Source organism: Pocillopora verrucosa, chromosome 12 (genome assembly GCF_036669915.1).
Source record: "Pocillopora verrucosa isolate sample1 chromosome 12, ASM3666991v2, whole genome shotgun sequence".
Classification (NCBI taxonomy): Eukaryota; Metazoa; Cnidaria; class Anthozoa; order Scleractinia; family Pocilloporidae; genus Pocillopora; species Pocillopora verrucosa.
The window spans coordinates 6,705,839-6,727,165 of NC_089323.1; the positions used below are offsets into that span (position 1 = coordinate 6,705,839).

The window sequence follows — 21,327 nt, forward strand, 5'->3', positions numbered from 1 at the left end:
CTCCTGTGGCCTCCAAGCTCTGCGACTGTAACTGATTTTTTATTTTTGCTAGGGACTGTCGACATCGCACACAAATTCCTTTAATATTTTGAGAGAAAGAATTAATTTATACTTTTTAACCTTGCACATCCTCCTTGAACAAATAGCTCTGCATGTGGCAAAAGAAAAAAACTAGGCAAAAGCCCCACAAATCCCAAACTGATGACGCATTCTGTTGTTAACCTTGTCACGAGTCAGTATTTTACATTCCTTTCCTTTTTTGTCGGCATTTTTAAAAGGAATTCTAATATCTGTGAATATTTCAATTAGAGCGTTCCCCACGCCATTAATTAATTTTGACAGGAGCCCATCACTGGTTTTGAACAAGTTTTGAAAGAGACGAAAATGTTGAGTGAACGCCAGTGTTTTCCGACGTAAAAATATTTGCAAGAATCCTGAAAAGACATGAAAATAAATTTCCTGTCAAACTTGGCGACTGTTTTACGCGACAGTGAAGTGGTTTGAAGTTAGGATATGAAGTCTGTGATTCCCGCCAACTACCCTGCGTGAAATGAGAAGCTATACGGATGTTTATCCTTAGATACAATGAGAATAAACTAGAGGGACGTCAGTTCTTACAAGATCATGACTCATTGTAGTCGCTTACCTGATCCGACGGGTACGAGGATTTTCGTAAGTTCAAAAATTTGTTTTGAGTGCTGCAAAGTAATTCCTCTTTCTGCTGCGGGTACTTCTTTAGATTCCTTTTTGTGACCGGAAACATCCTGTGGCACAGACCATAATCTACTAGCTCTTCTCCATCCGATTCCGAGGCTTGATCGATGTAAAGGGCAAACAGTCATTTCCGAAAAATTGACGGGCTTCTCGAAAATCCCGCTTCTTGCTGAGATAAGTTCAATCTCTGTCTCAACACCTGAAAATTGTAAAAAACGCTTGTGGCTTCTGATATCCTTGCTGCATGATGACAGAGATACCGTCTGAGTGGACCGATGCCTTGCGCGTTCCTCTGCACCACAAACGCCACCAACAATATCAAATAAAGAACAAGACATTCTTTTTCTGCTGGAGTTAAAGCAACCGTTGTCTTTATTCCTTTCACCGACGATTATTACGCTTTTTTTTTTGTTTACTTTCGTTAACTGATCACACTGTTTTTCCGTGGGAAAATTGTATCGTTATTTTCGTTCCATAAGGTTTTCACTGTACGGTTTATATTTGTGAAATTTTACAAAGTCTATTTCTTTGTTGTATCGTTTTCGTTCACGATGGCAACATATTTGTTTAGATTTTATATGCGGGGCAGAATGAATTGTTCGTTGATCTCGTTACGTGACGGATTATCATATGTCACGCAGAGTGACAGGAACCTATAAAAAATTAATTAAAATCCGGTTTTCACTGTACGGTTTATATTTGTGAAATTTTACAAAGTCTATTTCTTTGTTGTATCGTTTCGTTCACGATGGCAACATATTTGTTTAGATTTTATATGTGGGGCAGAATGAATTGTTCGTTGATCTCGTTACGTGACGGATTATCATATGTCACGCAGAGTGACAGGAACCTATAAAAAATTAATTAAAATCCGGCAAATCCCTAGCGTTACCTGTCGTTTTGTACGGGACCCTTTTAGTGTGGGACGTCAAAAAAGCCAAAATTAGGATCGAAATAGACTAAACGTAACTGGGTTGCGACACGAAGTAGGAAATGACAACAACAAATAACTTTATTTTACTCATCCCGGCTCAGTGGCTTCAATGAGTCAGCCGGTCGGTCCCCTTTACACCAATGAACAGTATTTCGAAAATATCTTCCAAGCGGAATAACAAGGGCCTATAAAAGATTTCTAGGGTAAGGAACTATTGATGTCCAAGCAAACATAAAAAGGTAAGTGCGGCTGCGACTCAAACAATGCTTTGCGTGTGTCATTGCAATGTTGATTTTGTTCATTTCAATATGGCGCCATTTACAATTTTAGCGAAGTTTGGTTAGTTGGTATATCAAAACAGCAGAAGATACCAGAAAAATGAAACGATGAATTTGAAGACTCACCTTATAAGCCCTCGTGATAGTATTGCTGGAGATTTTGAGAAACTACCACATGCATTTTTGCCACACTGCATTAGGCCGGGTTTGGCATGAATTAAAAATGGCGAACACGTACACTGGTAATTAACCCGTGGTTTCGTCAGGAAGGACACGATACAAAAAATATCACTATACCTTGGTAATGGAAGGCCACATGTTTATATTTACAGCTAAAGAAGTCCAGCTGTTGCATTTTAGTTCATGCAAGGACGGCTTGAAAACTGCATAATTTAGAGCTCGCACGCACTCATTTTCGATCATGCAATTAGTAACGGTTTATTTTCGTTAAAATGAATATTTACACAAACTAACCTCACTTCACTTTAAGTAGTACCTATAGCTACCTGTAAACAAAAAATGAGACAAAACGATTTTTGACCGTGTCCGTGATTTTTTTATTTTTCTTTGATTTTTAGAGACATTCACTCTTAAATTTATTTTCACCATTTTATTCTTTCCTTTTATTCTCCTTTTCGGCTAGGTCAGCCACGAGTAAAAGAAAGATTAGCGAAAAGAAAAATTGATCTTAGCGCACCGTTTAGGACAAAAAAGGCCGTGAACACGCCGTGCGGAGTTCTGGGAGTGAAGCCCAAAATGTAATTAATCTGTAAAATAAGCTTGTCTTGGTAATGTATCGACGGTTATCTCAACAAGTACATAACAGACTTCACAGTTCACCGCTTCGAGTCACAGTTACTGAATTGTGTACAACACTTTAATTTGTTGGATCGTTTAGTTTCATCGTCTGGGTCATGAAAGTCCTTTAAAAGATTATTGTCGGTGAACAGTAACTGAACACAGCAGTCAAACGTCTGGCATGTGCAAAGGAATTAATTTTAGCCGGCCGCGCACTGCGCGAGATTTCTCCAGGTCTTTAATATCATCACAATTGTATAGCTTCAAATCCTTGTAATACAGGCGCAATGAACAGTGTCGCAAACTTCTTGACTCAATTGTATCTCGGTAACACCGCGCACAAAACTTATCACGTGCTACTACCCACCAAAAATTAGCAGATACAATTTTGAAATCTGGCGCAATTTTACGTTATCAAAATTGCGCACTAATCGTTACACGAATGCATTAATTCCATCCATGTTCAATTGGTAGACCCTCTGTACGTAGTCTTTTTCTACACAGTTGTATGACACGCAATTATTATTTTAGATAGGTGTATATTTAACTAAACTCTGTAAATTGCATGCAATTCAGCCTCAGCAGGCCGCGAGTTTGAATACTTTTAATGAACTATCCGTCTCTCTAAGCACCCTTTAACCAAATTTAAAAAAAAAGTAAAGCCTTTATACAAGCCCAGGTGGCCCATGGGGCCGGCGCTTGACTCCGGTTTCCTTAGCGTGAAGCGGCTAGGAGTATTGCTACTCCCTCCTGGATGGGATGCTAGTCCATCACAGGGTTACCCCCAGCATATATGCTGGTACCCATTTGTTCACCTGGGTAAAGAGAAGCACTGTGAAAGTAAAGTGTCTTGCCTAAGAACACGGCACAATGATCCCGGCCAGGGCTCGTACCCGGACCACTCGATCCAGAGTCGAGCGCACTAACCATGACATCACACATAAAGGCCATGAGAAAATGGGAAATGATCACCATCTGAGGCGGCTCTCGATTGTTAAACAAATTCTCCTCGTCAGCAGCATAAGAAATGTATAGAGAACAGTATGGAGAATATGCATACTGATGTTAGGGTTTAAAAGGGTTAAGGCAAACATTCGCTCTGAATGTTATTTCTGCGTGTTCCGTTACTGTCTCTTTCTCATTAGATATTGCACAAATTGCCCATTTCGTTTTTCTTTACAACAGTCAGCAAATATTTATTTTGTGGAGACTACTTTGTCATTTTGGTCGCCAAAAGGCGAAATGTTCAGTATGTTGGATACAAGTACGTAACCTCTATTGGTCGAGGATGCTCCTTTTTAAGTAACCGTCCCTTTTTCCTTATGGAAATGAAAAAAGCTGAAGTAGTGTCACATAATCTGTAATTAAATAGCAACAAAAGCAAGTCAAACGAGTTCCACCGCACTCTCCGATGGGCTTGGACTATATTGTGCTCGCTGATATACGAGAGAATCAACCCTTTTTTCACCTTGCTGTTTTTTCCTTTGGTTTACCTTCATAAATTATCTTATAAGATTACAAGCCATTTTAATTTTCGTAAGACGATTTTTTCTGATGTGCATTTTCGAATTGCTGATAAACCATTTTTCAAATACGAATAAAACGAAAAACTCGTTCTGAAAGGAAATGTTGCCTCAATACAAAGACATTTCTGTGAAGATTTCTTCGGTCAACATGTGTGATTTTTTTAACTGAAATAAGGCTCCTCAAAGAAAAATGTGCATTTTCAAGTTGCTGGTAAACCATTTTTCAATCATGAAGAAAACAAAAAGCTCGTTTTTCAAAGCCTAACGAAATGTTTTCTCGCCGCTGTCTTAAAATAAAGACATCTCTGTGAAGATTTATTCGGTCAACATGTGTAATTTTTTTAACTGAAATAAGGCTCCTCAAAGAAAAACGTGCATTTTCAAACAAGAATAAAACAAAACAAAATCGTTCTGAAAGCCTAAGGAAATGATTTCTCACTGTTGCCTCGATACAAAGACATCCCTGAGAAGATTTCTTCGGTCAACATGTGATTTTTTTTCACAAAAATCAAGCTCCTCAAAGGAAAAATGTGCATTTTTAAACAAGAGTAAGACAAAACAAAATCGTTCTGAAAGCCTAAGAAAGTGATTTCTCACCGCTGCCTCAATACAAAGACATCCCTGAGAAGATTTCTTCGGTCAACATGGGATTTTTTTAACGGAAATCAGGCTCCTCAAAGGAAAAATGTGTATTTTTAAACAAGAGGAAGAAAAACAAATGCGTTCTGAAAGCCTACGGAAATGATTTCTCACCGTTGCCTCAACAAAGACATCTCTGTGAAGATTTATTCGGTCGACATCCTCGATTTATTTTAACAGAAATAACGGTCCCTTAAAAGGAAAATGATAAAGAACCATTGAGTAAGCGCCAAATTAAAAGGTAAACCGAGCCATGATGATCCCTTGACTGATCATATATCGACATAAATGTGAGTATGTCTGAAACTCCCTTGTAAACTCTTCTCGGTCGAAGTTCTTTTGTCCAGGTGCTCCGCTGGTTATCTGGGATTTAGAAAGGAAAGTGTTCCTAAGGCTTGGAATCGCTTTATCTGCTGTCATATTTCCGCTATATCATAGATATTTTATCGCAATAGAAACAACCCTTTTGCTTGCACATATGTTCAAATATACAGTTATTCTCTTTACAGTGTTGATACAAAATCCAGCAATCGGATGATGAGAATAGCTCAATCAATCAGCATAAGCGTTTAATCTTGATTTCACACCAAATTCTCTCTAACACTTTACAACATTTGATTTTTCTCACGGAAATCAGGCTCCTCAGAGGAAAATGTTCATTTTCAAATAAAAATAAAACAAAACAAAAAACTCGTGCTGAAAGCCTAAGAAAATGATTTCTCGCCGTTGCCTCAATACAAAGACACGTCTGCGAAGATTTCTTCGGTCAACATCCCTGATTTTTTTTAATGGAAATAACGGTCCTTAAAAGGAAAATGATAAAGAATGATTACATAAACTTCAAGTTCCTTGACTCCATATTGGAGGGTAAACCGAGTCATATTGATCACTTGACTGATCATATGTCGACATGAATGTGAGTATGTCTGAAGACTCCATTTTAAAATCTTCCCGGTCAAAGTTCTTTTGTCTAGGTGCTCCGCTGATTATCTGGGATTTAGAAAGGAAAGTGTTCATACAGCTTGGAATCGCTTTATCTGCCCTCATAGGTTCATTTGCAGTTTTGTTGAACATTTTGGTGATCTTAGCAATCAAGAAAACGAGAGAATTGCAGACAAACTCTATTAATTTAGTCACCAGTTTGGCAGTCGCAGATCTCATAGTGGGTGCGGTTTCTGCCCCATTTAACATCACTTTAGATGCATTAGTTCTTCGAGGAACTGTCTCGGTAGGCATGATCTGTGTGATAGCTAACGTTACCAGATATGTTTCGAACACTGCTTACCGTACCTCGTACTATCATGTAGTTCTGTTCAGTTGGGAGAGGTATGTTGCAATTGTAAAGCCTATGAAGTACAAGGCTATAGTAACCGAGAAACGCTTAACGAGATTAGCGATAATCGCTTGGATGGCAGCCCTTACAACATCGGTCTTATTTGGTGCATTAGAAGCCACTGCGGTTTCCAAAATGGTGCTTCGTGTTACATTTGCTATTGTACACTTTCTCGCCTTTACCCTTATGGTGTATTTTTATTCCATGGTTTATATCGCAATACGAAGATGGAACCGAAGCCAATTCAGCCACGTCAATGCTCTGATCAAAGCAAGGATGGAAAGTAAAACGGCTTTGACGGTGTTTCTACTAACAATTGCCATTTTAATCGCTATCGTTCCTTTAGGGGTTGCACACGTCTTAGCGCAACGTTCCCTTTTTTTTCGTGAAATTTCAGTTTTGCGATGGGCGGAAACTTTCCTCCTGTTAAACTCCATTGTAAATCCTGCGCTGTATTTTTATAGAAACAGGAAATACAGAAAAGCTGCTTTTAAACTGCTAAGAAAGCCACGGGAAATTCAGCCAGCGGTTTTCAGAGGTCTTCGTAGAAGACGCCAGCGATATTCCTCCGCGTTTGTAAATGTTAAAGAGCTTGTCTACATAGAAAGAGGTCAATGCTTCACACGGTCACAGTCCTGGATAGCGGACACACACATGGTCACTGGAATACCGACCGTGTCTCGAGAACCAGTGGTCGCAATAATGAACAGAAGAATGTCATGTCCACCCTTAATAGGGCATGGAAACCTTCGTGAAGTGATTCAACCTTTAACTCGAACTGTCAAGGTGCAGATTGAACCTCCTCCTATAAAGAAATAAGCAAAGAGGAAGGCAAAGTTATCGTGTGTTTGTAAAGGAGATCAGAAGTCACAACACACAAGATCAAAAACTTGGGAAGAATACTTATATCTCGTGATAGAATTTGTGGGCGTCACTAGGCGTGACTACACTAGGCGTGACGCATTGATGTACGCATGCATGGCCTTATGGGCTGTGCGACTTTGCGCTTCTATTTTTCGAAAGAAATCCTCGCTTGTATTGTGTTTGTAAGTACAGTCCCGACTTGTAGATGAAAATGTTCATATTGGAACCTTGAGTGAACCTAAAATACTTTCCAACATCTTGTACCTAAAGAAACCTGTTACAAATCGCCCCAGGCTACCACTCAAAGACGCAATTCAGCGCAGTCCTAGCGACGAATTATGTTATTTAACCCTTCACACCCTAACATCAGTATTCATATTCTCCATACTGTTCTCTGTACATTTACTAAGGCGCTGACAAGGAGAATTTGTATACCAATCAAGAGTTTCTTTAGTTGGTGATCATTTCCTTTATTCTCATGACATTAATGTGTGATTCAGTGGTGATATTGTAAGGAGAAATTAGATCTTCGACAGCCTCACCTGAGTATTCTTCTTTTCCACACTGTTCTCTTTAGATATCCTATGTTTATGACGAGGAGAATTGTTTGATAATCGGGAGCTTCTCGAATTTGGTGATCATTTTCTTTAATTTGTTTACAATGCGGAACCAATGTTTTTCAGTGATAATTTTGTTAGCGTTTACGGCAAAAAGAAAATGACAGAAAAAGAAAGAGGTTACACAGGATGTACATTTTCTCATTGCTCGTATTTTTCTTTGCTTCTGCGGGGCTCTGAAAAACGCAACTTGTAATATATTCACCGTATTACCTGCTAAACCATTACATGAGGTACATACATCGCAAATCAGTCTACTGGAAAAAGAATTACACGACGAGTAAAAGTCATATAACGACCATTCGTGCGGGCCAAGAGTCCTCACAAATGCGCTAAAAATTAAAGAGCAAAACAAGTCTTCCATTTTGCGTTTTCGTGACACGAATATTTCCAATTACTGTGCATTTTCATATTGCTAATAAACCATTTTTCAAAGAAGAATGAAACAAAAAGAATATTTCTTAAGAGCATAAGGTAGAGATTTCTCACCGATACCTTAATACAAAGACATCACTGTGAACTCTTCATCGGTCAACATCTGTAATTTTTGTCAACAGAAATAAGGCTCTTCAAAGGAAAGCGAAAGAAATATCTGTTAGTTTTCGTCTTCTTTTGCTTCAAACTAGGCTTCACGAGTGACTGATGTTTGTCACTAGAATTTGAGTATATCAGAAGAATCGCTTATAAACTCTTTCCAATCAAAGTTCTCTTGTCCAGGTGCTCTACTGTTCGTGTGGCGAGTGCAATTTGTAGTCTTTGAAAAATTTAAAAGTGTTTACTAACACCAATACCCCTATTCCCCTACCTTTTTTGCTGAAGGTTATGCGTTCAATGTTGTTTGAGAAAACCATCATCAACCGAAAAGGCTTTTTAAGTTGAGGTAATGGACTGAGAAAAAAAATTTTAATAGGGATCGGTATTAGCCGGTATAATCTGTCGGGATTACTGAATCACGAGAAACTTTAGTCGGGATCGCGGGATTGAAGAACCTTTTTGAGGATCCCCTTATGAATTTAGTTATGCCAGTTATCGTACAAACAATGTCCTCAGATACAGTTCTTCGAATAATTACTGATCACATCCAAACTGAGGTCAATGAAGCAAAAACCGCATCTACTTAAAGATCAGAGGCGAGATGAACAGTAAATTACTTACTGGCTCGGAGGAATAAGTGTCTACAGTTATAAATTTAGGAAGTAATCAGTCAAACCCATTTACTTGAATCTTTAATTTAATTTTAATTTAAGAAATGCGCGGTATGCGAGACTTCCGCTAAAGCTTAGGAAAGGAAATTACTTGCAATCAAGCAATTGTCAGACGTTGGACCATTTAGCACGTAGATTCAAAGAAATACTGTTAATCTAGATATAATCTTAAAAAACTCCACCGATAGTGAATATATCGATCTTCTTACCAGAAGTGTAGTCTACATGCTCTACACAGTTAAAGCCATAAATTCGCGTGGGCACTCAAAATATAGCTATCAGTAATTTTTGCCTTTTCGTGAATTCGATTCCTCCTTCTTCCTTTTTTTTTTATCTACATAGCTTAATGAAAACGTGCATTACTATTATCAGAGAGATCTGCAAATTGACGAGTGTTGAGCGGAAATTGTTGACGAGTACTTTAAAGATTTGGAAACGTGGGGAAATGTCAACTTCATCAATTGCCCACAAGGTCCAAATTGTTAACTGGATATGCACGACGAAGCGATTACAAATTTACGCGACAGCAATAAATAATTTTATTCGAATCTCTTAATTTCTCCTCTTGTCTATGAACGAGAAATCTTGCGGCTTATTTTTCCTATTCTTTTTTCCTGGTTGTAAGTCCTTAGTTTCTTTAAAATAAGAATCAGACGTCATTTGCACGCTCATTCAAAAAGTTAGTCCGGAAATTGAGTGCAATCTTGAAGCAAAATGCTATCAGTTCCGTAAATCTTGATAACCAAAGTGATTTCCAGATGATGACGGTGATTTCGCCATCCCTCGTTGAAACACGGAGCTCCAAAATATTGCACGGAAATTGTCGACCAATAGTTTTTAAGATTTGGAAAATGCATATACCTGAGACATGGAAAAGCGTCATGTTCATTTACCTCCTGCAACATCGCAAACCCTAATTTTGTCCGACAAAGTTTCCTTTTTTCGCTATATCAAAATCAAGTGTGCTTGCACAATGAACAAGAGAAATTTGGGAAAAAATAACGTGCAATTTTACCCTTAATCAAAAGTATAACAAAATTCTCGAACGTGGTTGGTTATCACCAGCCCTATTTGAGCACTTTACACGCGTCTGATTGGCTGAAAACGTATGCATTTTTCAGGTAACACGAGTGCAAAGTTGTAACACCAGTGCAAATTACAACTAGTGCGCCCAAGATCTCTGTTGTAACTTTTCCTACTGTCTGACAAGCAATTTTCATAATGTTAGTTTGGAGAATTTGAAATAATTACAATAAAACCTACGCACTGGGATCTTTTCACAATTCAATTATGTTTTTCATTTAGTTCTACTTATAAGCTTTTTCTTGTACCATGGCAATAAGCAATTTTTATTCTGTATTTAGGGAGTATGCTTGCCCAATATGTAACAAATCCCTTATTAATATGACCCGCATGTGGCGCACACTAGATCTTGAGATATCTCAGACACCCATGCCAGAGGAGTATAGGGAGTTCTATGTACTGGTAAGATGCTTATGTTCATCTACTGCCTACTTTTTAACTATTTATGCCCCAAGTTCTGATTGTTATATGTAGTTCTTCCCTTAAGCTGCTACACATTTCCTTATCAATTAGTTATGAGAAGCTGGTCTTAAATCAAGATAATAACTTCTACATATACCTGATAAGTTTGAATATTCTCATTTCCTGTTTGGTGTATAAAGTATGGATACTATTGGAAGTTTCATTTTAGTCACTTCTGGGAGCTGGAAGGTTACTGGTAATGAATATGATTTTTAGTGATATTGAGACATTTATTTTAGACCTAAATGTTGGTCCTACTAAAAAACTTGCTAGTGGTGATCTAACAGTCATTAAGAGGTGTAAGAGTGATTACCATCTAATTTCTCCTCACAATATCTCTCCTGAATCGCTTATTAAGTAATAGGTTAAGTACAGTATGTACATAAAGTTTTGCATGGGTTTGGAACATTACATAGTTGAACCTTGATTATCTGGAATCCTTGGGGACTGGACAGAATAGTGTGGATAATTGAGAGTCTGAGTAATCGAAAATATGAATATTGATGAGCCAAAAATAAAACTGACCAACTGCAAAGAAACTACATGTAGATCATTTACCTAATATCATGCAAGAATTAAAGCATATTCTCAAATTTTTGTCTATTAACTTTATTTTGCTGAAAGTATTTACAAAAAGGTATTAACCATTTAGCCCCTAAGAGTGACTAGCATCTAATTTCTCCTTACTATATCCTCCCTGAATCAAACTTGAAAGTCATGAGAATAGAGGAGATGATCACCAACTAAAGCAGCTCTTGATTGTTACACAAATTCTCCTTGTCAGCCTCTTTGGAAATGTATTGAGAACAGTATGGAGAATATACATACTGATGTTAGGGGGGGAAGGATTAAGGTAGTCAACAATGTTTTATCACAACGTAATTGATCTTTTGGGCAAAGGAAATTAATAAAAAGTAGTCACAGATCTTGAATTTGATGGGGGCCAGAGAAGCAAGTCTGGACAATGGAAAAATCCAGATAATTCAGGGTCGACTTTATCACCCATTTTATATCCAGCTGACTAACTAATTCAGGAATACATAAAATTCTAATGACCAACAGTGCAGTTGGAAATGCAATATTTTTACCTCCTTTTTGGTCCATTGCAGGTTCTCTGTCGCGATTGTAACAAGGTAAGCAGATTACTTGGCATAATTTGTACTTAGAAAATTAAAACACATCAACTAAAAGATGTTGCAATTTATGACTACATTACACTGCTGAGAGACTGTAAACATCACTTCTAAGTGGTTGTAGGGAAATATTGAGTGTATGTGAATGTCATGAAACTTTTTTTTTCTAATAGAAAAGCAAAGTAAAATTTCATGTTCTCGGCTTGAAGTGCATGGAGTGTGGTTCCTACAACACGAGCAGAGAGGGTGAGGAGGGTGTCCCTGTGGTACCCAGACCTGCCATAGGTGACCCAGCTGCAGATAACGAGGATGGCTGGGAAACAGAAGAAGAAGAGGAAATTGTAGGAGGAGAGGAAGAACCTGCAGCAAATGGAAATGAAACACGACAACAACAAGACGACAGTATAAGTGATGAACTGAATATAGCAGATGTTGTGATAAATGTAGACGGTGACAGGGACAGTGTTCTGCCTTTAGACTGACGGAGGCACATCATGAAGCCTTTGGCGTGCTCTCTTAACCTGATTGAGCTCAAAATAGTCAATGAGAAGCTCCCACAGGAGCTGCAAACTAAGGCAGCAAGCAAATGAGCCTCGGATAGAAAATAATTTTCCTCACTGCTTCTGCTGCCCTCCCCCCCCCCCCCCCCCCAGTCATACAGCACCATCCGTGAAAGTCTGCTCAAAGGTCAAGAGCAGTATGTTGCATCTGGCGAACACCAAGTTAAATTTTGTCACGAGTTTTGGGCAGTTGACTTTGCATGAGGTTTGAAATGCACTATTTATTACTTGGTGTCACCATGCGTACATATTTGTAGGAGATATGAAGCAGCAGGGATTTTGAAGAGCCCTATGGAGAGCCGCTCGAGGCATACCGGGAGCAACTCTGACTTCTTGAGTCCTCGTTAAACTTCCCAAGTGCTTCATATCTCGCTCAATGCGAATGGCACGTGTAATAGTCAATTGATTTGGTACATTTTCAACCCGGTATTTACTGTTGTAGAAAGAGAGATTCCATCAGTCCACTCGTACACACGTTTCCGCTCGTATACACGCGTTGTCTGTGAGCACGATTGTAATATGAAACACGCATGCACATCTGAATTTAATTTCACCAATTTATTGGCTATATTGTAATCGTTTTTAACCAGGTAACCAAAGGAATAAGTAAAATTTTGACACAATGTTATAAGTGGCACGATCCATTTTACCGTCAGACTATCGTTTTCTTTCTATTTACCTGATAGACTAAAAACTCCCTCCTTTTCGGCTAGGTCCGCCACGAGTTAAATAAAAATTAGCGAAAAGAAAAATTGATCTTATCGCACCGTTAAGGAAAAAAAAGGCCGTGAACACGCCGTGCGGAGTTCTGGGAGTGAGGCTCAAAATGTAATTAATCCGTAAAATAAGCTTGTCTTGGTAGTGTGTTGACGGTTATCTTAACAAGTACATAAGAGACTTCACAATGCACCGCTACGTGTCACAGTTACTGATTTGTGTACAACACTTTAATTTGTTCGATCGTTTAGTTTCATCGTCTGGGTCATGAAAGTCCTCAAAGAGATTATTGTCGGTGAACAGTAACTGAACACAGCGGTAAAACGTCTGGCATGCGCAAAGGAATTAATTTTAGCCGGCCGCGCACTGCGCGAAATTTCTCCCGGTCTTTCATATCGTCACAATCTAGCATTGTATAGCATCAAATCTTTGAAATACAGGCGCAAAGAGCAGTGTCACAAAACTTCTTCACTCAGTTGTATCTCGGTAACAGTGTGCACAAAACCCGTCATGTGTTACTATCCAACAAAAATTATACAATTTTGGAATCTAGCGCAATTTTACGTTATCAAAAAATGCGCACTAATCGTTACACGTACACATAAATTCCATCCATGTTCAATCGGTAGACCTTCTGTACGTAGTCTTTTTCTACACAGTTACATGACACGAAATTCTTTTTTTTTTAGATATTATGGGCATACATCATTAACTCTGTAAATTTTATGCTATTTAGCCTCAGGAGGCCGCGAATTTGAATACTTTTAACGAACTATCCGTCTCTCTAAGCACCCTTTAATCAAATTTTAAGGCCATGAGAAAGTAGGAAATGATCACCATCTGAGGCGGCTCTCGATTGTTAAACAAATTCTCCTCGTCAGCAGCATAAGAAATGTATAGAGAACAGTATGGAGAATATGCATACTGATGTTAGGGTTTAAAAGGGTTAAGGCAAACATTCGCTCTAAAGGTTATTTCTGCATAAGTGCCATTTCGTTTCTCTTTACATTAGTCAACAAACATTTATTTTGTGGAAACTATTTAGTCATTTTGGTCGCCAAAAGGCGAAATGTTCAGTATCTTGGATACAAGTACGTAATCTCCAATGGTCGAGGATGCTCGTTTTTAATCTGCGCTCTCGTTGGCTCTTTGGGGTGCCTTCCCTTCTTCTCATTGGCTGACGATACTACCTGGTTTTGGTGTTACGACATTCAATCGAAAAGTGCGTTAAAGAGATCCTTGTTTCCGGTTTGCTCTGAAAATGAAATGGTTCCCAATTATTTTACTAAAAGAAAGCAGTAACTGTCCCTTTGTCCTTATGGAAATGAAAAAAGCTGAAGTAGTGTCACATACTCTGTAATTAAATAGCAACAAAAGCAAGTCAGACGAGCTCCATCGCACACTTCGATGGGCTTGGACTATATCGCGCTCGCTAATATACGAGAGAATCGACCCTTTTTTCACCTTGCTGTTTTTTTTCTTTGGTTTACCATCGTAGATTATCTTATCAGATTACAAGCTATTTCATGTTTTCGTAGGACGTTTTTTTCTAATGTGCATTTTCAAATTGCTGGTAAACCATTTTTCAAATACGAATAAAACGAAAAACTCGTTCTGAAAGGAAATGATTTCTCGCAGTTGCCTCATCATAGACATTTCTGTGAAGATTTATTCGGTCCACATGTGATTTTTTTAATGAAATAAGGCTTCTCAAAGGAAAATGTGCATTTTCAAGTTGCTGATAAACCATTTTTCAAACACGAATAAAACAAATAATCTCGTTCTGAAAACCTAAAGAAATGATTTCCCACCGCTGCCTCAATACAAAGACATCTCTATGAAGATTTCGTCAGACAACATGTGATTTTTCTCACGGAATTCAGGCTCCTCAAAAGAAAGTGTTCATTTTCAAATAAAAATAAAACAAAACAAAAAACTTGGGCGGAAAGCCTAAGAAAATGATTTCTCGCCGTTGCCTTAATACAAAGACATCAAGATTTCATCGGTCAACATCCGTGATTTTTTTTTAAACGGAAATTACGGTCCATAAAAGGAAAAAGATAAAAATGATTACATAAGCTTCAAGTTCTTCGACTCCATATCGGAGGGTAAACAGAGCCATGATGATCACTTGACTGATCATATGCAGACATGAATGTGAGTATGTCTGAAGATCCCCTTGTAAACTCTTCTCGGTCAAAGTTCTTTTGTCCAGGTGCTCCGCTGATTATCTGGGATTTAGAAAGGAAAGCGTTCCTACAGCTTGGAATCACTTTATCTGCCGTAATAGGTTTATTTGCAGTTTTGTTGAACATTTTTGTGATCTTAGCAATCAAGAAAACGAGAGAATTGCAGACAAACTCTATCATTTTAGTCACCAGTTTGGCAGTCGTAGATCTCATAGTGGGTGCGGTTTCTGCCCCATTTAACATCACTTTAGATGCGTTAATTCTTCGAGGAACTATATCGGTGGGCACGATCTGTGTGATAGCTAAACTTACCAGATTAGTTTCGGGCACTACTTACCGTGCTTCGTACTATCACGTAGTTCTGTTCAGTTGGGAGAGGTATGTTGCGATTGTAAAGCCTATGAAGTACAAGGCTATAGTAACCGAGAAACGCTTAACGAGATTAGCGATAATCGCCTGGATGACAGCCCTTACAACATCGGTCTTATTTCTCGCATTACAAGCTACTGGAAATGGTACCTCGTGTTATATTTGCTATTGTCCAGTTACTCGCCTTTACCCTTATGGTGTATTTTTATTCCATGGTTTATATCGGAATAGGAAAATGGAACCGAAGCCAATTCAGCCACATTAATGCTCTGATCAAAGCGAGGATGGAAAGTAAAACGGCTTTGACGGTGTTTCTGCTAACAATTGCCATTTCAATCGCTATCGTTCCTTTAGGAGTTGCACACGTCTTAGCGCAACGTTCCCTTTTTTTTCGTGAAATTTCAGTTTTGCGATGGGCAGAAACTTTCCTCCTGTTAAACTCCATTGTAAATCCTGCGCTGTATTTTTATAGACACAGGAAATATAGGGAAGCTGCTCTTAGACTGCTAAGTAAGCCACAGGAAATTCAGCCAGCGGTTCACATGGGTCTTCGTAAAAGACGCCAGCGATATTCCTCCGCCTTTGTTAATGTTCAAGAGCTTGTCCACATAGAAAGAGGTCAACGCCTCACACGGTCACAGTCCTGGACAGCGGACACACACGTGGTCGCTGGAACACTGACCGTGTCTCGAGAACCAGCGGTCGTAATAATGAACAGAAGAATGTCATGTCCACCCTTAATAAGGCATGAAAACCTTCGTGAAGTGATTCAACCTTTCACTCGAACTGTCAAGGTGCAGATTGAACTTCCACCTACAAAGAAATAAGCAAAGAGGAAGAAAAAGTTATCGTGTGTTTGTAAAGGAAATCAGAAGTCACAACACACAAGATCAAAAACTTGGGAAGAATACTCATATCTTGTGTTAGAATTTGTGGGCGTGACCAAGCGTGACTACACTAGACGTGACTACACTAGGCGTGACTACACTAGGCGTGACTACACTAGGCGTGACTACACTAGGCGTGACACACTGATGTACGCGCGCACAGCCTTATTGGCTTTTTGACTTCGTGCTTCTGTTTTTCGAAAGAAATCCTCGCTTGTGTTGTGTTTGTAAATACAGTCCCGAGTTGTAAGATTAAAATGTTCATATTGGAACCTTGAGTGGACCTAAAATACTTTCCAATATCTTATACTTAAAGACACTCGTTACAAATCGCCCCAGGCTACCTCTCAAAGACACAATTCAGCGCCAACAGTTCCAGCGATGAATTATGTTACTTAACCCTTCACAGGCTAACATCAGTATTCATATTCTCCATACTGTTCTCTGTACATTTACTGAGGTGCTGACAAGGAGAATTTGTTAAACAATCAAGAGTTTCTTTAGTTGGTGATCATTTCCTTTTTTCTCATGACATTAATGTGTGATTCAGTGGTGATATTGTAAGGAGAAATTAGATCTTCAACAGCCTCACCTGAGTATTCTTCTTCTCCGCACTGTTCTCTTTAGATGTTTATGACGAGGAGAATTATTTGATAATCAGGAGCTTCTCGAGTTTGGTGATCATTTTCTTTCCTCTCATCACCTTTTCATTTGATTGAAGGGTTATATACTGTAGGGAGAAATCAGCCGCCAGTCACTATAGTAGATGAACAGAGGGCATTTTGATCGAGTGTCGTATAATCGAAATTTTAGTTTTTTGCAGCATTCCATCAGAACACGAAGAATTATCACAAGTAGCCAATAAGATCTCAAAGTGAAACAAAGCAAAATGCTTAAAGTGCTGGAAAATGTGCATCACCAGATGGCGATTAGATTCAGTCTTGTTTTTGGTTGGTTGAGATCGGGTCGTTAGTTCCCCAACCAATCACAAAGCAAAGCAAAGGAAAACCAATGTAAGCCGGAATTGCTTGCAATATTCAATCGAAAGCACGCTTGAAGGACCGTCAATAACGAGAGGGTTGTTACTAAAACGGGAAACAAGAAATGGAGAATAACGAGTCGGAAAATCAAATGGGAAATTGAGATTGGAAAAGTCGTTTTTTTTATATCAGTTGTTTACAATGCGGAATAAATATTTTTCAGAGATAATTATCGATATTCTTTTTTGTTAACGTTTACGGCAAAAAGAAAGTGACAGAAAAAGAAAGTGGTTACACAGGATGTACATTTTCTCGTGGCTCGTATTTTATTTGCTTCTGCGGGGCACTGGAAAACACAACTCGTAAAATATTCACCGTATTACTTGCTAAACCATCACATGAGGTACATACATCGCAAATCAGTCTATTGAAAAAAGAATAAAGGGGTAAGTTTCTAAAGAAACTGTGGTTCTGCGTCTGTGGGAGAGTATAGCAGGTAATTTAGTGTTAACAACTGGGTTAAAAAGGTAAATTAGCCACCGTAAAGGGTAAAAAAGCTAAATTACCTGCTATTGAAAAAAGAGTTACACGACGAGAAAAAATCATATAACGACCATTCGTGCAAGCCAAGAGTCCTCACAAATGCGCTGAAAAGAGCAAAACAAGTCTTTTGCGTTTTCGTGACACGAATATTTCCAATTATTGTACATTTTCATATTGCTAATAAACCATTTTTCAAAGACGAATGAAACAAAAAGAATATTTCTTAAAAGCGTAAGGGGGAGATTTCTCTCCGATACCTTAATACAAAGACATCTCTGTGAACATTTTATCGGTCAACATCTGTAACTTTTGTCAACAGAGATAAGGCTCTTCAAAGGAAAACGAAAGAAATATTTGTTAGTTTTGGTCTTTTTTTACTTCAAACTAGGCTTCACGAGTGACTGATGTTTGTCACTAGAATTAACTAAGATTACTAAGATGTTCATTAAGATTGTAACTGGACTCACGATGCCTGTAATGACGAATCCAAGCTGAGGATAGATTTTTTTCTTTGAGTCTGAGATGAACAGTAAATTACTTAAACAAAAGAAGACTGGCTTGGAGGAATAATTATCTACAGTTATAAATTTAGGAAGTAATCAGTCGAACCCATTTACTTGAATCTTTAGTTTTCCATGATTTTGTAAGTTAAGAAAGGCGTGGTATGCGAGACTTCCGCTAAAGCTTAGGAAAGGAAATTACTTGCAATCAGGCAATTGTCAGACATCAGATCATTTAGCACGAAGATTCAAAGATAAACTGCTATTCTACATATGATCCTAAAGAACTCCACCGACAGTAAATATATCGATCTTCTTAGCAGAAGTGTAGTCCACACAGTTAAAGCCAAAAATTCGCGTAAGCAGTCAAAATATAGTTACCAGTAATTATTGCCTTTTCGTAAAATCGATTCCTCCTTCTTGTTCTTCTTCTTTTTTTTTTCTACATAACTTAATGAAAATGTACATTACTATTATCAGAGAGATCTGCAAATTGACGAGTGTTGGGCGGAAATTGTTGACGAGTACTCTAAAGATTTGGAAACTTGGGGAAATGTCAAAATCATCAATTACCCACAACATCCAAATTGCTGACTGGATATGCACGACAAAGCGATTACAAATTTACGCAACAAAGCCATAAATAATTTTATTCGAATCTCTTAATTTCTCCTCTCGTTTATGAACGACAAATTTTGGGACCTATTTTTCCTGTTCCTTTTTCCTGGCTGTAAGTCCTTAGTTACTCTAGAATAAGAATTAGAATCAGTCGTGGTATGGACGCTCACTCAAAAAATTGATCCGGAAATCGAGTGCAATCTTGAAGCAGAATGATGTCAGTTCCGTACATCTTGATGACCAAATTGATTTCAAGATGATGACAGTGATTACGCCATCTCTCATTGTTAGGAAACACAGAGTTCAATAATGTTGCACGGAAATTGTCGACAAATGATTTTAAGATTTGGAAAATGCATATACCTGAGACTTGGAAAATTATTCTATTCATTCACCTACTGCAACATCGTAAACCCTTATTTTGTCCGACAAAGTGTCATCTTTTTGCTATATCAAAATCAAGTGCGCTTCCACAATTAACATGAGAAATTTGGAAAATAACAATCTGCAATTTTACGCTTAATCAAAAGTATAACAAAATTCTCGAACGTGATCGGTTATCACCAGCCCGATTTGAGCACTTATAACATACCTAAAAAAATTATGCGCGTCTGATTGGCTGAAAACAGATGCATTTTTCATGTGACACGGGTGCAAAGTTGTGACACGAGGGCAAATGACAAGTAGCGCGCCCAAGATCTCTGTTGTAACTTTTTCTACTGTCTGACAAACAATTCTCATAATGTTAGCTTGGAGAATTTGATATAATTGCGGTACAGCTTATACAATGGAATCTTTTCAAAATTAAATTATGTATTTCGTTTAGTACTACTTACAAACTTCTTCTTGTACCGTAGTAACAAACAATTTTTATTCTGTATTTAGGGGGTATGCTTGCCCAATATGTAACAAGTCCCTTATTAATATGACCCGCATGTGGTGCACACTAGATCTTGAGATATCTCACACACCCATGCCAGAGGAGTATAGGGAGTTCTATGTACTGGTAAGATGCTTTTGTTAATCTACCGCCTGCCTTTTAACTATTTAAGCCCCCAGTTCTGATTGTTACATGTAGTTCTTCCCTTAAGCTGCTACACATTTCCTTATCAATTAGTTATGAGAAGCTGGTCTTAAATCAAGATAATAACTTCTACATGTACCTGATAAGTTTGAATATTCTCATTTCCTGTTTGGTGGATAAAGTATGGATATCATCAGGAGAAGTTTCATTTTAGTCACTTCTGGGAGTTGGCAAGTTACTGGTAATGAAAATAATTTTTAGTGATATTGAGACATTTATTTTAGACCTACATGTTGGTCTTACTAAAAAACTTGCCAGTGGTGATGTAACAGTCATTAAGAGGTGTAATTTCTCCTCACAATATCTCCCCTGAATCACTCATTAAGTAATGGGTTAAGTACAGGATGACCATAGAGTTTTGCGTGGGTTTGGAACATTACATAGTTGAACCTTGATTATCCAGAATCCTTGGGGACTGGACAGAATAGTGTGGATAATTGAGAGTCTGGATAATCAAAAATATGAATATTGATGAGCCAAAAATAAAACAGACCAACTGAAAAGAAACTACATGTAGATCACTTAATTATTATCATGCAAGAATTAAAGCATATTCTCAAATTTTTGTCTATTAACTTTATTTTGCTAAAAGTATTAACAAAAAAATTATCAACCATTTAGCCCCTAAGAGTGACTAGCATCTAATTTCTCCTCACTATATCCTCCCTGAATCAAACATGAAAGTTATGAGAATAGAGAAGATCACTAACTAAATAACTTATAAAAAGAGACATTCCATCAGTCCGCTCATACACACCATCTGAGGCGGCTCTCGATCGTTAAACAAGTTCTCTTCGTCAGCAGAATCAGAAATGTACAGAGAACAGTATGGAGAATATGCATATGCATATCAAAGGGTTAAGGCAAACTTTCGCTCTAAATGTTATTTCTGCGTGTTCCGTTATTGCCTCTTTCTCATTAGATATTGCATTAAGTGCCATTTCGTTTTTCTTTACAATAGTCAACAAACATTTATTTTTTGGAGACTACTAGTCATTTTGGCCGCCAAAAGGCGAAATGTTCAGTATATTGGATACAAGTACGTAACCTCTATTGGTCGAGGATGCTCGTTTTTAATGTGCGCTCTCATTGGCTCTTTGAGGTAACTTCCCTTCTCATTGGCTGATGTTACTACCTGGTTTTGGTGTTACGACATTCAATTGAAAAGTGCGTCAAAGAGATCCTTGTTTCCGAATCGCTCTGGAAATGAAATGATTGCTTAGGGTTATCTTACTAAAGGAGAGCAGTAACCGTCCCTTTGTCTTTATGGAAATAGAATTAAAAAAAGCTGAAG

At 38.1% G+C, this 21,327-nt stretch overlaps 2 protein-coding genes across 2 annotated transcripts; both read left to right on the forward strand.

Moving 5' to 3' along the window:
- The first annotated feature begins 5,799 nt into the window (after positions 1-5,799).
- Positions 5,800-7,041, forward strand: LOC136277132 (adenosine receptor A3-like). The gene has a single exon (XM_066158818.1). The coding sequence runs from the start codon at positions 5,800-5,802 to the stop codon at positions 7,039-7,041; it is 1,242 nt and encodes a 413-aa protein (XP_066014915.1).
- A 3,268-nt stretch (positions 7,042-10,309) lies between these two features.
- Positions 10,310-12,217, forward strand: LOC136277409 (uncharacterized). Its single transcript, XM_066159438.1, has 3 exons — positions 10,310-10,393; positions 11,563-11,586; positions 11,760-12,217. Exons 1-3 carry the CDS (start codon positions 10,313-10,315, stop codon positions 12,066-12,068), a joined length of 414 nt encoding a protein of 137 aa, XP_066015535.1. The 5' UTR covers positions 10,310-10,312; the 3' UTR covers positions 12,069-12,217.
- Positions 12,218-21,327: the final 9,110 nt, after the last annotated feature.

Coding starts and splice junctions, on each gene's coding strand:
- LOC136277409 (XM_066159438.1), top strand. CDS start 10,313: ATGACCCGCATGTGGCGCACACTAGATCTTGAGATATCTCAGACACCC. Junction 10,394..11,562: donor ATAGGGAGTTCTATGTACTG/GTAAGATGCTTA, acceptor GGTCCATTGCAG/GTTCTCTGTCGCGATTGTAA. Junction 11,587..11,759: donor TCTGTCGCGATTGTAACAAG/GTAAGCAGATTA, acceptor TTTTTCTAATAG/AAAAGCAAAGTAAAATTTCA.
- LOC136277132 (XM_066158818.1), top strand. CDS start 5,800: ATGAATGTGAGTATGTCTGAAGACTCCATTTTAAAATCTTCCCGGTCA.